This window comes from Meles meles, chromosome 14, assembly GCF_922984935.1.
Source record: "Meles meles chromosome 14, mMelMel3.1 paternal haplotype, whole genome shotgun sequence".
NCBI lineage: Eukaryota > Metazoa > Chordata > Mammalia > Carnivora > Mustelidae > Meles > Meles meles.
In genome coordinates this window covers 24,830,776-24,850,471 of record NC_060079.1, presented here as the reverse complement: position 1 = coordinate 24,850,471, position 19,696 = coordinate 24,830,776, and the positions used below count along the sequence as shown (strand labels likewise).

The window sequence follows — 19,696 nt, the reverse complement described above, 5'->3', positions numbered from 1 at the left end:
CTGACTGAACCACCCAGGCGCCCCAAAAAGAAACTTTAAAATAGATATGTTTAAAATGCTCAGAGAGATTAAAATGTTAACATCCATGAAATAAGTAAAGGCTATTAGGGGGCCAGGGAAAGGTGTATATATATATATATATTTTATATATATATATAAATTGGAAATGTGGGAAATAAAATGTCACAGAAATAAAAAAAAACTAAATAGATGGACTCAATGGTAGAGCTCATATAGCTGAAGAATAATTAGAAAGCACTAGTGAGTTGCAAGACAAAATGAAAGAGATCTTTCAGAATGAAAAAAGATGAAGACAATTTATAGATTAAAAACTGTGAAGGATAAAATGAGAAACCCCAGAATATATCTGAGAAGAAGAAAAGAGCAACATTCAAAGAACTAATAGCTGAAAATTTATCTACGGTAAAGAATATATTCAAACACTGTCAGAAAATAATTGACTAACAACACAGTTCTCATCAGAAATAAAGACAAAAACAGAGGCAGATTAGCTTAAAATGCCAAAGGAAAATAAATGTAAAACTAGAATTCTATACCAAGCCAGACCAGTCATTTCACAGGGTGATGTTCAAACAATTACATAGCCATTGAGGACATACATACATATTTTCCAGCAATAGTACTTTTAAGTATATCTAGAGCATTGTTTTCCAAGCTACAGATTTAGTGGGAGGTAAAATCATTAAAGCGATTATAACTAGCATTTTAAAAATTTTAAATAGTAAAGAAAATATCCAAGGGGGACCTGGCTGGCTTAGTCAGTCGATTATGCTACTCTTGATTTCAGGGTTAAATTTGAGCCCATGTTGGGTGTAGAAATTGCTTAAAAATAAAATCTTGGGGCACCTGAGTGATTCAGTTGTTTAAGCATCTGCCTTTGGCTTAGGTCATGATCCCAGGGCCCTGGGATGGAGCCTGACATTGAGCTCCCTGCTCAGTGGAGAGCCTCCTTCTCCCTCTGCTGCTCCCCCTGCTTGTGCTTGCATGCTCTTTCTCTCTCTCCCTTCTCTGTCAAATAACTAAACAAAATCTTTAAAAAAAAAAAAAATCTTTAGGGGTACCGGGGTGGCTCAGTTAAGTGTGTCTGACTCTTGGTTTCAGCCTCAGGTCTTGATCTTGGGGTTGTGGGATTGAGCCCTGCTTTGGGCCCCATGCTTGGCACTGGGTCTGCTTCAGATTCCTCTCCTTCTCCCTCTCCCACTCATACTTGCTCGCTCGCTTTCTCTCTCTCTCTAAAATAAATCTTTAAAAAATAAATAACTAAAAACAAAATATTTTTTAAAAAGAAACTACCCAAATACATCATACACAAAGGTAAAATTTCATGCCACTGTTTCAGTTTATACATATACATAGAGAAATATATTTGTATGCCTATACAGGATCATGAAGAAAATGTATTTCTTACTGTTGGTCCATAGTCAGAAATATTTGAGAGATCCTACTCTAGATATGCTTACACATATGCATAAGAAAAAGCTGTTAATTGCAGTATTGTTTGTAATATTTGAAAACTAGAAACAACTTAATTGTATACCAAGCAACATCATTAAACAACTTAATTGCTTATCCAAATGCTATCAAAAAGTTAAAAGGAATTAAATAGATTTATATATAGCACAGATGAGCCTCAAAAACATTTTGAATGAAAAAGGCAAATTGTAGGATAATAACTATAGTGAATTTTTAAAAACAGTACAATATTTTGTTTGTAGGTACCTACACATGTAAAAGTATAAAGGATACAGCACCAAACCTCTTGAAAGTTTAGTTTTATCTGTAATGTTTTATTTTTAGAGATGATATATACAATGTATATATAGTGTTTTTCTCCATATCCTTACCAACACTTGTTATTTCTTTGGGGTACTAAATATTCTGAAAGGTGTGAGGTGATATCTCATTGTAGTCTTGATCTGCATTTCCCTGATGATGAGTGATGTTGAGCATCATTTCATGTGTTTGTTGGCCACCCGGGTGTCTTTGGAAAAATGTCTGTTCATGTTTTCTGCCCATTTCTAAATTGGATTATTTGCTTTTTAGGTGTTGTATAATTTTAAAATATATTTTGGATAATAACCCTTTACTGGATATGTCATTTGCAAATATCTTCTCTCATTTAGTAGGTTGTCTTTTAGTTTTGTTGATGGTTTCCTTTGCTGTACAGAAGCTTTTTATTTTGGTGTAGTCCCAAAAGTTTATTTTTTGCTTTTATTTCCCTTGCCTCTGGAGACATATCTAGAAAACTTCAGCCAATGTCAGAGAAATTGCTGCCTGTGCTAAAACTCTCTTTTAGGAGTTTTTTGGTTTTAGGCCCCTCATTTAGGTCCTTAATCCATTTTAAGTTTATTTTTTATGTATGGTGTGAGAAAGTGGGACGTCCAATTTCATTCTTTTGCATGTAGCTGTCATGTTTCCTGGCACCATTTGTTGAAGAGACTGTCTTTTTTCCCATTGCGTGTTCTTGCCTCTTTTTTCAAAATGTTGGTTGACCATATAATCATGGGTTTGTTACTGCGCTTTTCATCCTATTCTATTGATCTGTGTGTCTGTTTTTGTGCCAGTACCATTTTGTTTTGATTCCTATAGCTTTGTAGTATAACTTGAAATCTGGAATTGTGATCTTTTTCAAGCTTGTTTGGCTTTTTTTTTTTTTTTTTTTTTTTTGCAGTTCCATACAAATTTTGGGATTATTTGCTCTGTGAAGAATGCTGTTGGTGTTTTAATATGGATTGTATTAAATCTGTAGATTGCTTTGGGTAATATAGACATTTTAACAAGCCGTGAGCATGGAATATTTTTCCATTTATTTGTATCTTCTTCAATTTAATCAGTAGTTTTCAGGATACAGGTCTTTCATCTTGGTTTAGTTTATTCTTAGGTGTTTTATATCTTGGTGCAATTGTAAATGAGATTGCTTTCTTATTTTCTCTTCCTGTTGCTTCATGTAGAAAAATGCAATAGATTTCTCTACATGGATTTTGTATCCTGTAACCTTACTAAATTCATTTATCAGTTCTAGTAGTTTTTTGGTGGAATTTTTAGGATTTTCTGTATATAGATTCATGTCATCTGCAAATAACGACAGTTCTACTTCTTTCTTACCAATTTGGATGCCTCTTCTTTCTTTTTCTTGTCTGATTGCTGTGGGTAGGACTTCCAGCATTATGTTGCATAAAAGTGGTGAGAATGGACATCCTTGTCTTGTGCCTGATCTTAGAGGAAAAACTCTCAGTTTTACACCATTGAGTATGATGTTAGCTGTGGGTTTGTCATTTATTCACTCATGGCCTTTATTATATTGAAGCATGACCCCTCTAATCCCACTGTGTTGAGAGTGGGGTTTTTTTTTTTGTTTTTTCAATCACGAATGATGTTGAATTTTGTCAAATGCCTTTTGTGAATTTATTGATATGATCCAATGATTTTTATCCTTCCTTTTGTTAATATGGAGTATCATGCTGATTAATTGCATATATTGAGCCATCTTTGCATCCAGGAATAAGTCCCACTTGACCATGGTGAATAATCTTTTTAATATATTGTTGAATTTGGTTTGCTAATCTTCTGTTGAGGATTTTTGCATATATGTTCATTAGCTACATTGCTCTGTAGTTTTCTTTTTTTCTAGTATCCTTATCTGGTTTTGATACCTAGATAATGCTGGCCTCATAGAATGTATTTGGATGTTTTCCTTCCTCTTCTATTTTTTGGAATAGTTTGAGAATAGGTATTAACTCTTCTTTAAATGTTTAATATTAACTCTTCTTTAAATGGAGTTTTTGATTGCCAATTCAGTTTTGTTACTAGTATCATTTTTTCTATTTTTTCTTGATACTTCTGGAAAATTATGTTTGTGAATTTGTCGATTTCTTCTACATTGTCTAATTAGTTGGCTTGTAAATTTTCATAGTAATCTCTTATCTCTTACAATCCTTTGTATTTCTGTGGTGTCAGTTATTACTTAACCGCTTTCATTTCTGATTTTATTTATTTGAATCCTCTCTCCCCTTTTTTGATGAATCTGACTAAAGGTTTATCAATTTTGTTTTTCTTATCAAAGATCGGGCTCTTGGTTTCATCGATCTTTTCTATTTTTTTCCTTGTTCTCTATTACATTTATTTCTGCTCTGATCTTTTTTATTTCCTTTCCTCTAGTAATTTTGGGTCTTGTTCTTTTTCTACTTCCTTTAAATGTAAGTTTGGATTTCTTGAGATTTTTCTTATTTTTTTGAGGTTGCTATATATTTCCCTCTTAAATCTGCTTTTGCTACGTGTCAAAGATTTTAGACCATTTGGTTTCATTTGCTTAGAGGTATTTTTTAATTTTCTCTTTGATTTTTTCATTGGTCCATTGGTTGTTGTCTAGTAGCATGTTGTTTAGCCTCCACATGTTTGTGGTTTTTCCACTTTTTTTTCTTGTAATTGATTTCTGATTTCATTCCATTTTGTCAGAAAAGATGCTTGATATGATTTCAGTCTTAAGTTTATTGAGACTCATTTATTGGGATATATGATCTGTCATGTGGAATGTTCCATGTGCACTTCAAAAGAATGTGTATTCTGTTGTTTTTGGCTGGAGTGTTCTGTATGTATATTTCAAGTCCATCCAGTCTACTGTTCAAAGACACTGTTTCATTACTGATTTTCTGCCTAGATGACCTATCCATTAGTGTAAGGAAAATGTTAAAGTCCCCTACTATTATTGTATTACTGTTAGTTTCTCCCCTGGTGTCTGTTAAAATTTGCTTTATACATTTAGGTGCTCCAGTGTTGGGTGCTTAGATACTGAACAGTGCTATATCCTGTTGTTAGATTCATCCCTTCGTCATTATATAATGCACTTCTTTGTCTCTTAATACAGTCTTTGTTTTGAAGTCTATTCTGTCTGATACAAGTATTGCTACTGCAGGTTTGTTTGTTTGTTTTTCACTTCCATTTGCTTGGAATATCTTTTTCCATCTCTTCACTTTCAGTTTGTATGTATCTTTTTAGGTCTGTAGTAAGTCTCTTGTAGACTGCATATAGATGGGTCTTGGTTTTTTTATTTTGCCTTTTTTTTTTTTTTTTTAAGAGAGGGAGTGGAGGGGCAGAGGCAGAGGGAGAGGGAGAGAGAGTATCTTAAGCAGGCTCCATAAGCACAGAGCCTTACGTTGGGCTCAGTCTCACAATCCTGAGACCATGAACTGAGCCAAAATCAAGAATCGATCCTTAACTGACTGGGCCACCTAGGCACCTGTCTTATCTTTTGATTGAAGCATTTAGTCCATTTGTATTTTTTTTTTCTTTTTTACAGAGAGAGAGAGAGAGAGAGAGAGATTACAAGTAGGCAGAGCAGCAGCCAGAGAGGGGAGGAAGCAGGCTCCCTGCCAAGAAGAGAACCCAATACGGGGCTCGATCCGAGGACCCTGGGATCATGACCTGAGCTGAAGGCAGAGGCTTAACCCACTGAGCCACCCAGGCGCCCCGTCCATTTATATTTAACATAATTATTAATAGGCATGTAGTTGTTGCCATTTTGTTAATTGTTTTTGTAGTTCTTCTCCATTCCTTTTTTCTTCTCGTATTCTCTTTCCTTAATGGTTGATTACCTTCTTTAGAGTTAGGCTTGGCTTTCTTTCTCTTTCTCTTTTGTGTCTCTTTTATAGGTTTTTGGTTTGTGGTTACCACGAGGTTTATATATAACATCTTTAGGGGTACCTGGGTGGCTTAGTCAGTTAAGCACCTGCCTTCAGCTCAGGTCATGTTCTCAGAGTCCTGGGAACGAGCCCGTGTCAGTCTCCCTACTCAATGGGGAATCTGTTTCTCCCAGTTCCTTTGCCCTTACCCCCACACTCATTAGCTCATGTGCTCATTGTCTCACTCCCTCTAAAATAAATAAAATCATGACATATAACATCCTAAGTGTATAACAGTCTATATTAAGCTCATGGCCTCAAGTTTGAACACACTGTAAATGAGCTTCATTTTTACTTCCCTCTCCCTCATTTTTTATCTATGTTGTCATATTTTATATCTTTTAATTTTATGAGTCCCCTTTCATAATTTTCCTCTAATAGCCTTTTCTTTTCCACTTAAAGAAGTCACTTTAGCATTTCTTAAAAGGTCAGTTTTATAGTGATAAACCCTTTAACTTGTTTGTCTGGGAAAATCTTTCTCCTTCAGGTCTGAATGATATTCTTGCCAGATAGAGTATTCTTGGTTGTGGATTTTATTCTTTAAGCACTTTTTTTTGATTCTTAAGTTTTTGCTAAAAACCAGCTGATTGTGTTATTAGGCTTTCTTTGTATGTTATTAATTGCTTCTCTCTTGTTGCTTTTAAAATTCTATCTTTAATCTTTGACATTTTAATTATTATATGTCATGGTGTGTATCTCTACGGGTTCATCTTGTTTGGAACTTTCTGTGCTTTCTCAACCCGGATGTCTGTTTCCTTCTCTAGGTTAGGGAAATATTCAGCTGTTACTTCTTCAAATAAGTTTTTTACCTCTTTCTCTCTTCTGCTTGCAGGATGTTTATAATTCAGATGTTTGTTCACTTGATACTGTCCAAGAGGTCCCTTAACCTATCCTCCTTTTTAAAAAATTCTGTTATCTTGTCATTAATCAGCTTGGGTAGTTTCCATTACCCTATCCTCCAGATTGCTAATATGTTCTTCTGCATCCCCTAATCTATTGATTCCCTCTAGTGTAGTTTTCAATTCAGTTATATTCTTCAACTCTGACTGATTCTTTTTCATATTTTCTGGGGTTTTTTTATTTTTTATTTTTTTTAAAGATTTTATTTATTCATTTGTCAGAGAGAGAGAGCAAGAGCGAGCACAGGCAGACAGAGTGGTAGGCAGAGCCGAGCTCGGAGCCAGATGCGGGACTCGATCCCAGGACGCCGGGACCATGACCTGAGCCGAAGGCAGCCGCTTAACCAACTGAGCCACCCAGGCGTCCCATATTTTCTGTTTCTTTGATGAAGTTTTCACTGAGTTCATTCAGTCTTCTCTGCAATCTGGTGAACATCTTCATGATCGTTACTTTGAACTCTCTGTCAGGAATATTGCTTATATTCATTTCATTTAGTTTATTTTCTGAGGTTTTGTGTAGTTCTTTGTTTGGAGCATGTTCCTGTCTCCTCATTTTGCTTGAATTTCTGTCTTTGTTTCTATGAATTAGGAAGGATGTTTGCTTCTCCTAAACTAGAAGAAATGATCTTTGCATGGTTATGTCTATGGAGACTATGTACCTGGTGACTGGCTGGCTCACAGGAGCTGTGGCTGGCTATTGTGGGCTGGAGGCCCCAGGGGACCCTAGCTGGGGCTGTCTTAGTGGGATGCCTGAAGCTGAAGTTGGTGCGGGATGAGCCATCCTAGGGCTCTCAGTGCACGTAGCACATTGGCCAGATAGCTGAAGCTGAAGTGGGTATGGGCTGTAAGGTCCCAGGGCTCTTTACAAAGAGGGCACCGTGTGAGTACAGCTGAAGGTTAAGTGGGTATGAGGCCAGGGGTCCCCATAGATCTTTATTCAGGAGAGTTCTGGCAGGCTGACAGGGGCTGAGGCAGGGCATGGGTCAGGATATTCTAGGATACTATGCATCAGGGGTGTGCAGACATCATCTGGAGCCAAGGTGGTATGAGCCTGGACTGTTCTAGGATACTTTGCACCTGTGTCATCTTGACACACCATGAGAGATGGCTGGAGCTGTAGTGAGTGTGTGCTTTGTGTGCTGCACTGGGGCTGCTTTGATGGGATGGCTAAGGCTGGTGTGGGTTAGGGGCCCAGAGTTCACTGCAGCGATAGACCCACTAGGGTACCTGGACCCTTTCCCTGTCTGCAGTATCAAGGGGAAGGGGGAATATCAACCATGGTGTTCACCAGCCCCTCTGACTTGGAGAGAGTTTCAGCAGTTCCCCTGACATTTTGCATAGTTCTAGGGTCGAGTCCTTTGTATTCTAGTAGCTCTTTTAAACTGAGGCTTTTTTTCTGTGCCCTTGCTGAGGTCGCAGGCTGACTAAGACATCCAGACCTTACTCTGATCTGTGCTATCAAGGTGGAGAGGAAACATAAACTGTGGTGCTTGCCAGCCTCATAACCCAGACAGGATGCCAGCAGCTGCTCCCCTGCCAAATGGCAGGGGTCTAGGGCTAGTTCCTTTATATTCTAGTTGTCATTTTAAGCCACAGCTTTTTTTCTGTGCCCCAGGGCAGACAGATCTGCTCAACAGTCCCTCTTCGTTGCAGTTCAAAGTGTCAGAGGTAGTGGGGGTTCCCTTCGTTACTGTGTCTCTGTCTCTCTCTCTCTCTCTCTCTGTGGTCTGTCTTTTATGTGTGTGTGCAGAAGCTTTTCAGTCAGCCCTCAGTTCTTCAGGAGGCATTGCTCTATAATTAGGTAGATATAGTATGTTCATGGAGGGGGTGAGTTCAGGGTCTTCCTACATGCCATCTTTTTTTTTTTTTCTTGAGATTTTATTTATTTATTTGAAAGAGAGAGAGAGAGCATGAGAAGGGAGAGAGTCAGAGGGTGAAGCAGACTTGATCCTAGGACCCTGGGATCATGACCTGAGCCGAAGCCAGACACTTAAGGACTACACCAACTAGGTGCCCCAGTTTTTGTCTTTTAAAGAGATCTCTTCTTTAGGGAAGAAGTCCAACTGTCCATGAGCTAAGTGACTATTCTAAATACAATTACATTCTTCATTATATTATTTACATTTTTATCAAGACTCTCTTTACTTAAGTTGGTGCTTTTTAATTTTAACTTTTTCATCCATTGCTTTCCTTTTAGAACAAAATGTGCATGTCTTCAACTGACAGCAAGGAATGCCAAGACTTGCCCCTTGTCAAGTAATAAAATAACCACTGGATATAAATATAAAAGACTACAGAGACAAATACCTACTGGGTAAGATACCTTGAGGATTTGTTGCAGGGTGTTTGTATTTTTGAAGGTGGGTACTTTATTGTTGTGGTCTGTAGTCTTAAAGATATCATTAAATATCAATTTTTTATACCAAAAATATATATTAAGGAATAAAAAACCAAATTTATATATTGTTCTTGGAAATAGAAGTCAGAAGAAAAAAAAAGAAAGAAAGAAATGTAAGTCAGAGAGCACACACAGCATGCAGAGTGTACTTAAACACCCATCTGCTTTGAGTCTGGCTCTTACCTTCTAGGGTTAGACTACTTTGGGCAGCTCTTTCCCCATTGAGAAATAGAATTTGCAAAGCTCATCTAAGAATTGGGAATTTTCAAACTTTCAAAATTGTTGTAATTAAAAAATACAGAGAAATGGAAAAGCTTTCTTCCTGGATATTACTTTCCCAAACATTACTAGACATTTTTAAAAAGCTAACATTTATTATGTGCCAGGCATTGCCATAAGCACCTTGTAAATACTGACTCATTTAATCATGAAACAACCCTACAACATAGGTACTATTATATATCCCCATTTTAGAAAATGGAAAATTGATAACTCATCCAAAGCTATGATGAGAATCCAGGCAGCCTAGCTTGGGGAGGCTTCACACTTAGTCTGACTCCTGTCCTGAGTATTAGTGAGGCAGCAGTATAAACTGCTTTTGCTTTTAATTTAGGATATCTGATTGATTTTTTTCTTGCATATTTTATTGACAGCATTTATGAATGCAGCCTGTTATGCAAGTGTAATCGACGAATGTGTCAAAACCGAGTTGTCCAGCATGGACCTCAAGTGAGGCTACAGGTGTTCAAAACTGAAAAGAAGGGATGGGGAGTACGCTGCCTAGATGACATTGACAGAGGGACATTTGTTTGCATTTATTCAGGTAAAGCAAAGGTTAATTATTCAAATTACTATAGTAAGATCTGCATTTCTGAATCTCCATTTTACTAGATCTTATAGCAAGGACAGGAGCAACAATATAGAGGAGGAGCATCAGAGGAGGGCAGGTGACTGGGAAATCGAGCACTTGGGGATGAGGAGACACTGTGTATTCCAGGAAAAAAAAAAAGAAAAGGCTCAGAGATAAAACTTGGGTTATTGTGTGAGGCATTTTTTTTTTTCTCCATCACTATAGATGCTTTAGGATAAGTTAAGACTTTCTGAATAAGAAAGCTAAATGACTGGCTTCCTGAGGTAAAGATTATCAACCAAAGATGATTTTGTTCAATAATTTGAACTGTTAGAATTTAACAAGTTAATTCTGTAATAAATACCTGCACAGGATGATTCAGGCAGTGACTTTAAGCAGCTCCTTCCATTTCAGGGACTCAAGTTGCCCACCTCTAAGCAAAGCTTCCCAAACAGTGTTTTATGGTTGTGCCATTACTGATTTTTTCTGGTCACAACCCCTTGGCCAGAAACATCAGTTGCAGTAGCTTTAGCCATTTACCCCAGAGTATCAGGCAAAAGCCTCACTCCCTGTGTGTACCATGAAATGAGAAGGGTTGAGGATATGTGGCTCTGGAACCAGTCTGAAGGAATTATGCTGGACCAAGTCTTGGCAGGAAGGCAGCAGGGACCAGAGCAATCATCCTCATCTGAAATTCCAGGTTCACTTCAGTGAAAGCAATAATTAGTATAATTCATAACAGCCACACTTGGATCCACATACTACACAATTTGCCTACTCATTAATCTTTCATATTTCTCAAAATCACTCTTTGATGAAAGTCAGCTGCCTTATAAGGAGCCACATGGTGTCCAGGAAGTATCATTAGCTTTGTCTGCATTGCTAGAAAATGTACTTAAGGTACCTCGCTAATTTAGCTGCTGATTTTGACTTGGTAACTATAATTTTGAGTCCCTTAAAAGAAAATGCATAAACTTTAAGTTTTAATATTACACTAGAATTTGGGGCGCCTGGGTGGCTCAGTGGATTAAGCCGCTGCCTTCAGCTCAGGTCATGATCTCAGGGTCCTTGGATCGAGCCCCGCGTCGGGCTCTCTGCTCCGCAGGGAGCCTGCTTCCTCCTCTCTCTCTGCCTGCCTCTCTGCCTACTTGTGATCTCTCTCTGTCAAATAAATAAAATAAAATCTTAAAAAAATATATATATATATCACTAGAATTTAATATGAGAGCAATAGGCACAATTGCCTTACATTTATTAATTATTAAACGTTATTAAAAAAAATACAGGTTTTTAAAAAGATTTTATTTGAGAGAAAGCAGGAGTGGGGATGGTGGGGGAATGGAAAGTGGCAGAGGAAGAGGGAGAAGCAGACTCCCCACTGAGCAGGGAGCCCAACATAGGGCTCGATGCCAGGACCCTGGAATCAGGACCTGAGCTGAAGACAGATAATTTAATTGACTGAGCCACCCAGTAGCCTTAAAAAAATACAAGTTTTAACTGATAAAGCATTTTAACTAGACTTTTTTTTTTTAAGATTTTATTTATTTATTTGACAGAGATCACAAGTAGGCAGAGAGGCAGGCAGAGAGAGAGGAGGAAGCAGGCTTCCTGCTGAGCAAAGAGCCCGATGTAGGGCTCGATTCCAGGACCCTGGGATCATGACCTGAGCCGAAGGCAGAGGCTTTAACCCACTGAGCAACCCAGGTGCCCCTTAACTACATATTTTAACTAGACACAAAAGCTGCAATCTTAAGAGTGGAGTTCACTATGGGGCGCCTTTCATTTTATATCAGAACAGACAAATGCTTTTTTTTATATGGCCAGTGTTTTTTCATATACTGGAAGATAGGAAGTCTCTTAGGGTCTTTTATTTATTGTTTCTTACAAGAGTTTCCTAGGGTGAGTTAATGTATTTATTTTCATTATAGAAATATGGTACATTTCACAGAGATCTTTAGTAATGGAGCAGAATGGAGATGTTCTTTTGTTGCTTAGCAATTATATTATTTTTTTCTTAATAAACTCTTACTTTTTTTTTTTTAGGAAGATTACTAAGCAGATCTAACCCTGAGAAACCTAATGCTATTGGTGAAAATGGAAAAGAAGAGAATATTATGAAAAATATGTTTTCAAAAAAGAGGAAAATAGAAGCTGCAGATTGTGAGGTTGAAGTTATCCCATTAGAACTGGAAACACATAAAAGTGCTGAGACTGAGGAGTATCTACCTACGTTCAGTAATAATTTAAAAGAGCCTCCTGTTACGTAAGTAAGATACTATGAACCCAGTCAAGATTGATCTGTATTATTGAACAGGAATGGCTCCTTTTGTTTCTGACTCCCCCTGCCCCCACTACTCCTTGTATCTCCTATATAGCAACTTGCTTCACAGTTGTTAAGTTTAACTCTGAGAAATCTAGAATGCTTATATTTTAAAAGCTAGCCAACATATTTATCTCCTCAGTGTCCCATTTGTGGAGTTTTACTTTTAAAAGACTTATCCCTTTAATCAGAGTCTTTATGGATGTCACAACTTTTGCTGTCCTTTTTATTTTCTGTCATCTTATTCACAAACCTTTGCACCGATTCATTTTTAAAAATACTTCAAAAATGATTGACTGTAAAATATATTTCCTTCTTTAGTGGGAGATAAGCATAGGTGTTACTAGATTAATTTCTAAATGGATACTTATGTAACAGTGATACCTACATTTCAAGGTCCAATAAAGAGAATTTTTAGTGATGTATAGAATAACTTTTTTTCCTTTACAGAGAAATGAAATGTAACAATATTTCAAGAATTCAATATCATTCAGTCATTAGAAGTCCTAAAGTGAAGACAGCCATTATTCAACGCAATGGGAAAAGGATGGTAAAAACTGCAAAATGTAGATGGGGTCCTTCTAAGAACATTAACTGTGATTTCAACTTTTTGTCTTTTACTTAATTCCAGTTCTTTGTGTAATTTCATAATGTGTAGGATTTCTTTTATTACTTTGGAAGGGGCATACTCTTGAGGTATTAGGATCGTGTTTTATTTACTTAGTGTCCTCCAGGGTCATTGGCCTGTTCCCAACTTAGATACATAAGGAGACTGTTGATCATGATCTGACAATGTGTTCCACTGAAACTGAGAGCTGTCCAGTTCTGAGAATTTATAGAAAAGCTAGAATGTTCCAGAGTTGGTAGTGATACATAATAAGAAAAAGATGGAGTAATTTAGGTTAAGAAGATAAGGTTGAGAGATATAAGAGAAAGCCTAATGAAAGAATCATCCAGAACACACCATTCTACATGATAACTTCTGAAGGTATACTTTTCAGTCTCTACTGAGAAAAACTAGCCAGAGACTATAACTTGGAAGCAATGAAAGATGTAGGAAAAAGAACAGAGGAAGACATAAAGGTAGTTCACAGTAGGGCTTGATAAAAAATAAAAACTCTGCCCTACATGATGTGCCAATATTTGCCCTCTGCCTAGTGATGTACATACTACTAGTATAGTATATATATAGTATACATAGTATACTAGTAGTATGTACTACTAGTAGTGATGTATACATACTACTATGTACATAGTAGTGTACATACTACTAGTGGTGTAAGTACCTCTTCAAGATCACATAATTATGAAAAGGTTAGGCCATTAGACCACATAGAACTCCAGCTCTGCTGCTTTCTACATGGGTCTCCTGTCCAAGTTTACATTCCTTTATCTGTAAAATGAGGAGAATAGTATCTATCTCAGAGTTAAGAGGATTAAATGAGATAAGCTTCAGAAACTTGGTATAGCATAGTGTTTGATACCCAAGTGCTCAATAAATGTTGACTATTTAAGTAACTTGAATAATTATAATGGTCAATGGGGCGCCTGGGTGGCTCAGTGGATTAAGCCGCTGCCTTCGGCTCGGGTCATGATCTCAGGGTCCTGGGATCAAGCCCCGCATCGGGCTCTCTGTTCCGCAGGGAGCCTGCTTCCTCCTCTCTCTCTGCCTGCCTCTGCCTACTTGTGATCTCTCTCTCTGTCAAATAAATAAATAAATAAACCAAAATAATAATAATAATAATAACAATGGTCAACACTTATTGAACAGTTAGTTGAGTGCCAAGTGTGGTGTCAAGCTTATAACCTTTTTAAAAGTTATCATTAACATATAAAGTGATTGCTGTGTCTACAACTCGTAAAGACCAGCAACTCCTTTAACCTCCTTGAAGTAAAAACTGGCCAAAGTGTGCTTTTATCTTTGCACATCTTATAGTTGAAGCCAAATTTATAATCTGGTATCAGAATTGAGGGATACAGACAGATGTCTTTGAAGTTTATTTTAAATTTTAATGCCTAAAGACTGTCTTGACAGTTTTGATAAATAAAGTCTGTAATTTGTGGCTTACTGGACTGCCCAGAAGTAGAACACAGCCAAAAGGGCTCCATCACTCCAGAAATTTCTTATATTAGCTTTGAGTCTTCCAAAACTAATGTGGTAGCTACAGCTTATGAAGACTGACATTTGATGAAAAGAGGTCTAACTGCTACATTAAATTGTTTGTCCTGACCTAGAAAGTAAAGACATCTTACCTGTTCTCTTTTAAGGGATTTGCTTCCTCAGAGTCTGTCATCTCAGAAGATAATGATGGATTTAAACCAACCCAAGTACATCTGAACTCCAAAGCCAAGGAAATGAAAAGTAGGCTTTGTTTCAGTCTGTGATAGCCTGCCTCTTGTGCCTTTTGTCTATCTTGCTCAATACCTGTGGCTTATTTTCTCGAACTTAGAACAAACAAGCTGCATTCATTATAAAAGTTATTACTTGTGTGGATCAGAGGTTGGCACACTATACTTTCTGGACCAAATCTGGCCCACCATCTATTTATGTATGGCCCGTGAGCTAAGATAATTTTTACATTTTTAAATAACTTTAAAAAAATAAGATGAATAATATTTTGTGACAAGAATTATATGAAATTATGTTTTGGTGTCCATAAACAAAGTTTTATTGGAGCAAAGCCACTTTCATTAATTTACATATTATCTCTGATGACTTTCACGTTACATCAGCAGAACTGAATAGTCACAAGAGACTGGATGGCCCACAAAGCCTAAAGTACTATTTGGCCCCTTGCGGAAGTTTGCCAACCCTTGGTCTCTTTTTGCCAACAGTGACCCTGAGGCATGGCAGGAAGAAGTGGAGTAGACAACTCTGAGTCTGCATAGTTCTAAGTGTTATCTGTGGCTTTGGAAGCATTGTCCAAAGCAGCCATTTCCTAACTCTTTTAGGGGCTCCTTTAAAATTAAGATACATCATTCTGTAGTACTCCACAGCCAACAGTGCTGTAGGGATGCTCAGTGAAAAGCGAAAATATTGCTATTCTGAGTGCCTATCTTTCAGTGTTACCAGTCTTGTAGTAGTTTATGTTACAATTTGACAAACCTGGATTTTGGTACTTTTGCTTTTCATAATATCCCTCACTGGGGAAGATACTGCTGAGAGATGACCCTTTTTGAAGAACTGAGCCATTGCCTCTTCTCCTTTAGAGTATTTTTGCCTATGTATACCCAACTCCTCACCTGGTTTTAAAAGATAAAGATTGGGGCTGGGGAGCAGGGCAGCTATTTGACAGAAAAGGTCTATCAGAAAGGGCATTTATGCATTATAATTATTTTATCACCAAAGGGGAGGAAAATCTCCTCTTCTACCCATTTTAGTTATCCAGCTGGGGCCTTGTAAATTAGACTGACAGATTGACAAGTGAAAAACAAGCAGAAACTTATTACTAGGTATCACCATTAGCATGTGTATCACATATGTAACACATGGGAGTACTTAGAGATAAAGAACAAAAAGAAGTAGCTTAGGGGCGCCTGGGTGGCTCAGTGGGTTAAAGCCTCTGCCTTCCCAGGGTCCTGGGATCAAGCCCCGCATTGGGCTCTCTGCTCGGCGGGGAGCCTACTTCCTCCTCCTCTCTCTCTGCCTGCCTCTCTGCCTACTTGTGATTTCTGTCAAATAAATAAATAAAATATTAAAAAAAAAAAAAAAAAAAAAGAAGTAGCTTAGAGCGGTGCCTGACTAGCTCAGTCAGTGGAACATGTGACTCTGGATCCTCAGGGTTGTGAGTTCAAGGCCAATTGGATGTGGAGATTACTCAAAAGTAAAACCTAAAAAAAAAAAAAAAAAAGCACTCTGGCTTATCTAGCATCTTTGCCAAAGAACAATAAATTTTTAGAGGAGTGACAAAACAAAGGAAAAGGACCTTGAGTGGATAAATGCTTATTAGTGAAGTTCATTATGTAGATTCCTCTCCTTTGGTTTCCAGCCTGATAAAGGTCTAAAGCTGTCTCTGGTTGACTAACTTTAGTCCTTCCTGGTAGGAGGAGGGAGGACATATTTGTAAATTTATGTACTGCTTTTAAACAGGTGGGGGAAGGCAAAGAAATTTTTTTGCACAGACTACTTAACCACTCTTAAAATAATTCTTATGTCAAGGAAGTATATTTTGGCATGACATACTCTGATTTCCTTCACCATCAAATGCATATGAGTCATAATGAGTACTCTTGCTTTTGGTTCTTTTGTTGTTTTCATTAATTGCTACAGTGTGTGTATAATTTATATATAGTAGGCATTACAGAAATCAGTTATGTACTACTATGATTTGTGAGTAACCCATAATTAAAATATGAGAACATGTAGAAACAGCAGGCAGTAACAATAATGATTAGACCAAGAACATTTAGAGAAATCCAATTTCTTTGTGCCACTAAGTTAGGTGGCACAAGTGACTTAAAAAATAAATGATTTTACTTACTCTATTTGACAAGGATTCACGCTTTTAAATATTCTAAAAAATTATTCCATTATTGGATAAGAAAAATGATTAAGGCAGTTCATCTTGTTCTAAAGCATTACTGTTTGTAAAGGTCTGAATATTGAATGGTCATCTCGCAAAACCTTCAGTCACTAATGTGTGCAAAACCCGTAGCAGTACAGTTATTATTACTCTTGGGACTTGTTGAAGGTGATGCCAGGAGGATCTTCTCAGGCCTTTCCTTGATGTTCTAAAGACCTAGAATACTTCCCTAAACACCTGCTCTGTTTCAGGTGTTTAGAATATACTCAAATGCAGATTCCAGAGTTGAAGAGAGGTAAGTCAGTTTATGAGGAGTAGAGGAGGCAATAGGTACATTAGTAAAAAGGTAGTAGGAAGAAGACAGACCTGGAACCAGACATTTCTCAAACATTTGAGACTCTTCTGGGTTTCTTACCCCACTTCTCATTATATTACAGGTCAGGTGAATCTCTTACCCTCTCAAAGGCTCAGTTTTCATTTGTAAAATTGGAGTAATGTCTACCCTCATATATTGTAAGGATTAGTAATAATAAAGCAACTAGCTTTTAATTAGTATGTTAATCACAGGACTATTGATCAACAAATATATTTGCTGACACTTCCTTCCAAAATATTTATTAGAGGATTCAAGCTCCTACCAAGTTAAAGACTTTGAAGACAATCTGCTGATTGAATCAGATGTGATAGATATAACTAAATGTAGAGAAGAGACTCCATCAGGGGGCACATGTAACCAAGCAACCACATTGGATAAACTGAATATTACAAAGGAGCTCAAGGCTCAAATGCAAAAGCTCCAAGAAGAAACTCCAGCATATCAAAATCATCAAGTCTTTTGTGAAAAAGAGTTCCCAAGTGAAACCAAAAATATTTCACCTGATTCTCTAAAGAAGTTCAATAAAGGGAACATGTTCTTATTGGATGCCACAAAAGAAGGGAATGTGGGCCGCTTCCTTAATGTGAGTATATGGGCTGAGATTCACATTTCTAAACTTTTTTTTCTGTGCTACTTTGAATGGTTTAAAATTTATGTGCAATCATATGTAGTTCACCTGCCATCAGAAGAGAAAAAGATTCTGAAGTTGGAAAATCTTTTTTTCTTTTTCAAATAAAAAATTTAAATTCCAGTTAGCATACAGTGCAATATTATTCTCAACTTAGTCATTCATCACTTACATACAAAACCTTGTGCTCACCACAGGTGCTCTCCTTAATATCCATCATTCCCCCTCCCCACCCCCGACCCCACCCACCTGAGGTCAGAAAATCTTGAAAAACAAAGAGCTTTTCCTTGCTAGGTGGTCTGTTTATTTCGTTCGTTTCTTTTCCCCTTAGTTAGGAGGATACTTGGTTAACGAGAAATAGAATCCTTTACTTTCTTCTTCTGTCCCCCAGCTGCTGTTCTTTCTTCCACTTTGACTGCTTTTGTGCTATTGCCAAACATGTCGAGAGCCATTAAACATGTCTGGAGAGCCATTAAAGAAAGATCCCCAGCAAAGGACTGTCATGGCTTTATTTCCAAAAGTCAGTTATGTTGAAAGTGGCTGCACCATAACAATGTGTTTGATTTTACCCTCCCAGTCAGCATACCACCTGAGCTAGTCTCTTGTTTAGAGGAGGAAAAAATAGGATTTTTTTTCTTTCTCTCTTCCTTCCTTTCCTTCTTTTTTCTTTCTTTCCTTCCTTTTATTTTTTTTACATAGAAAATACATTCATGATTTAAAAATAGAAATAAAATGAATACATGAAACAAAAAGACATTCAGAATACATACATACAGCTGAACAAAATTCTGTTTCAAGGTAGCTCCAAGCCTGCCTCCACTCACGGTAGGCACCATGAGTAAAGGTTACCAGCCCAATTGAAAAAAATGTATGGACAGGAAGTTGTCATTGAAATTGAATGGTGGCAGACATGTTCAAGGAGTATTGCAAGGATTTGGTCTCTTATGAATCCGGCATAGATGAATGTGTAGAGGTAGGTGCTAGTGGGCAGTAGGCAACAATATTGGAATGGTGGTAATTGAATAAAATAGTATCATGTTAGGAGCCTTGAGCAAAGGTAACTAATGGTTGTGTTCAGCAGAGGCATCAATTGCTTACATATGTTCCCTTTCTGGAGGGTCTGTTTGACAATGATGTAAAACTCAGTTACATATATTCTTCGTATTAACCTTTTTTCTTCTGGTTAAAAAAAAAAAAAAAAAAACTAAAATTTAACTATCCCTCTTTTCACCTTGTCCCCACACACGTATATATATATATTCTTTCTCCCCCCCTTTCTTACATAAAAGCGTGTTATAGTCACTGTTCTGTGCCTTGCTTTTTAAATTAACAATATACTCTGGAGATCTTTCCATATCAGTACACAGAGAGAGCCCTTCATTTTGTGTTTGTTTGTTTTTGTTTATAGCTACATAGAATTCCATAGTTTGGATATACCGGAGTTCATTTAACCAGTGTTCTTTGGACAGACATTTGGGTTGTTTCTAAATGGTTTAGAATGATAATGTTTTATTATTAAAAACAGTGCTTCATGAATAATCAAACACATAGATACATGTACAGATATATCTGTGGAATACAGTCTTGGAGATAGGATTGCTGAATCAAAGGATAAATGCATTCATAATAATGATAAAATTGATACATTATCTTCTATAGAAGTTTGTACCATTTTGCATTTCTACCAGCAAGGTAAGAATGTCAGAAGAAGGCTTTTCTGATTGAGTTCCTACTATTAAAAAATCACAGTCTGTGATATTTTACAGTGTAGGTCAGCAAAAAAGGGAAAGAAACAAAAATAAGTAAGATGTGTTAGAATGGTATTTTAATGTTTCAAAAACAAGGTATCAAATTCTTTGCTATATCTAACCTCTGTGTTTATTTATGTATTTATTTTAACAGCATAGTTGTTGCCCAAATCTTTTGGTACAGAATGTTTTTGTAGAAACACGTGACAGAAACTTTCCATTGGTGGCGTTCTTCACCAACAGGTTTGAAATTTT

At 37.0% G+C, this 19,696-nt stretch overlaps 1 protein-coding gene across 10 annotated transcripts in view; it reads left to right on the top strand.

Annotated features, from left to right (window-relative positions):
- SETDB2 (SET domain bifurcated histone lysine methyltransferase 2) overlaps positions 1-19,696 on the top strand; it is a 98,170-nt gene that overhangs the window by 40,424 nt on the left and 38,050 nt on the right. For 9 of the 10 annotated variants that reach the window (XM_045978437.1, XM_045978436.1, XM_045978439.1 and 6 more), the window contains 7 exons: positions 8,796-8,912; positions 9,650-9,819; positions 11,890-12,109; positions 12,617-12,716; positions 14,435-14,528; positions 17,311-17,648; positions 19,596-19,684. In XM_045978437.1, coding sequence (XP_045834393.1) covers positions 8,796-8,912; positions 9,650-9,819; positions 11,890-12,109; positions 12,617-12,716; positions 14,435-14,528; positions 17,311-17,648; positions 19,596-19,684 — 1,128 coding nt within the window. The remainder of the gene's footprint in view (positions 1-8,795; positions 8,913-9,649; positions 9,820-11,889; positions 12,110-12,616; positions 12,717-14,434; positions 14,529-17,310; positions 17,649-19,595; positions 19,685-19,696) is intronic. The other variant, XM_045978446.1, reaches the window with a different exon arrangement.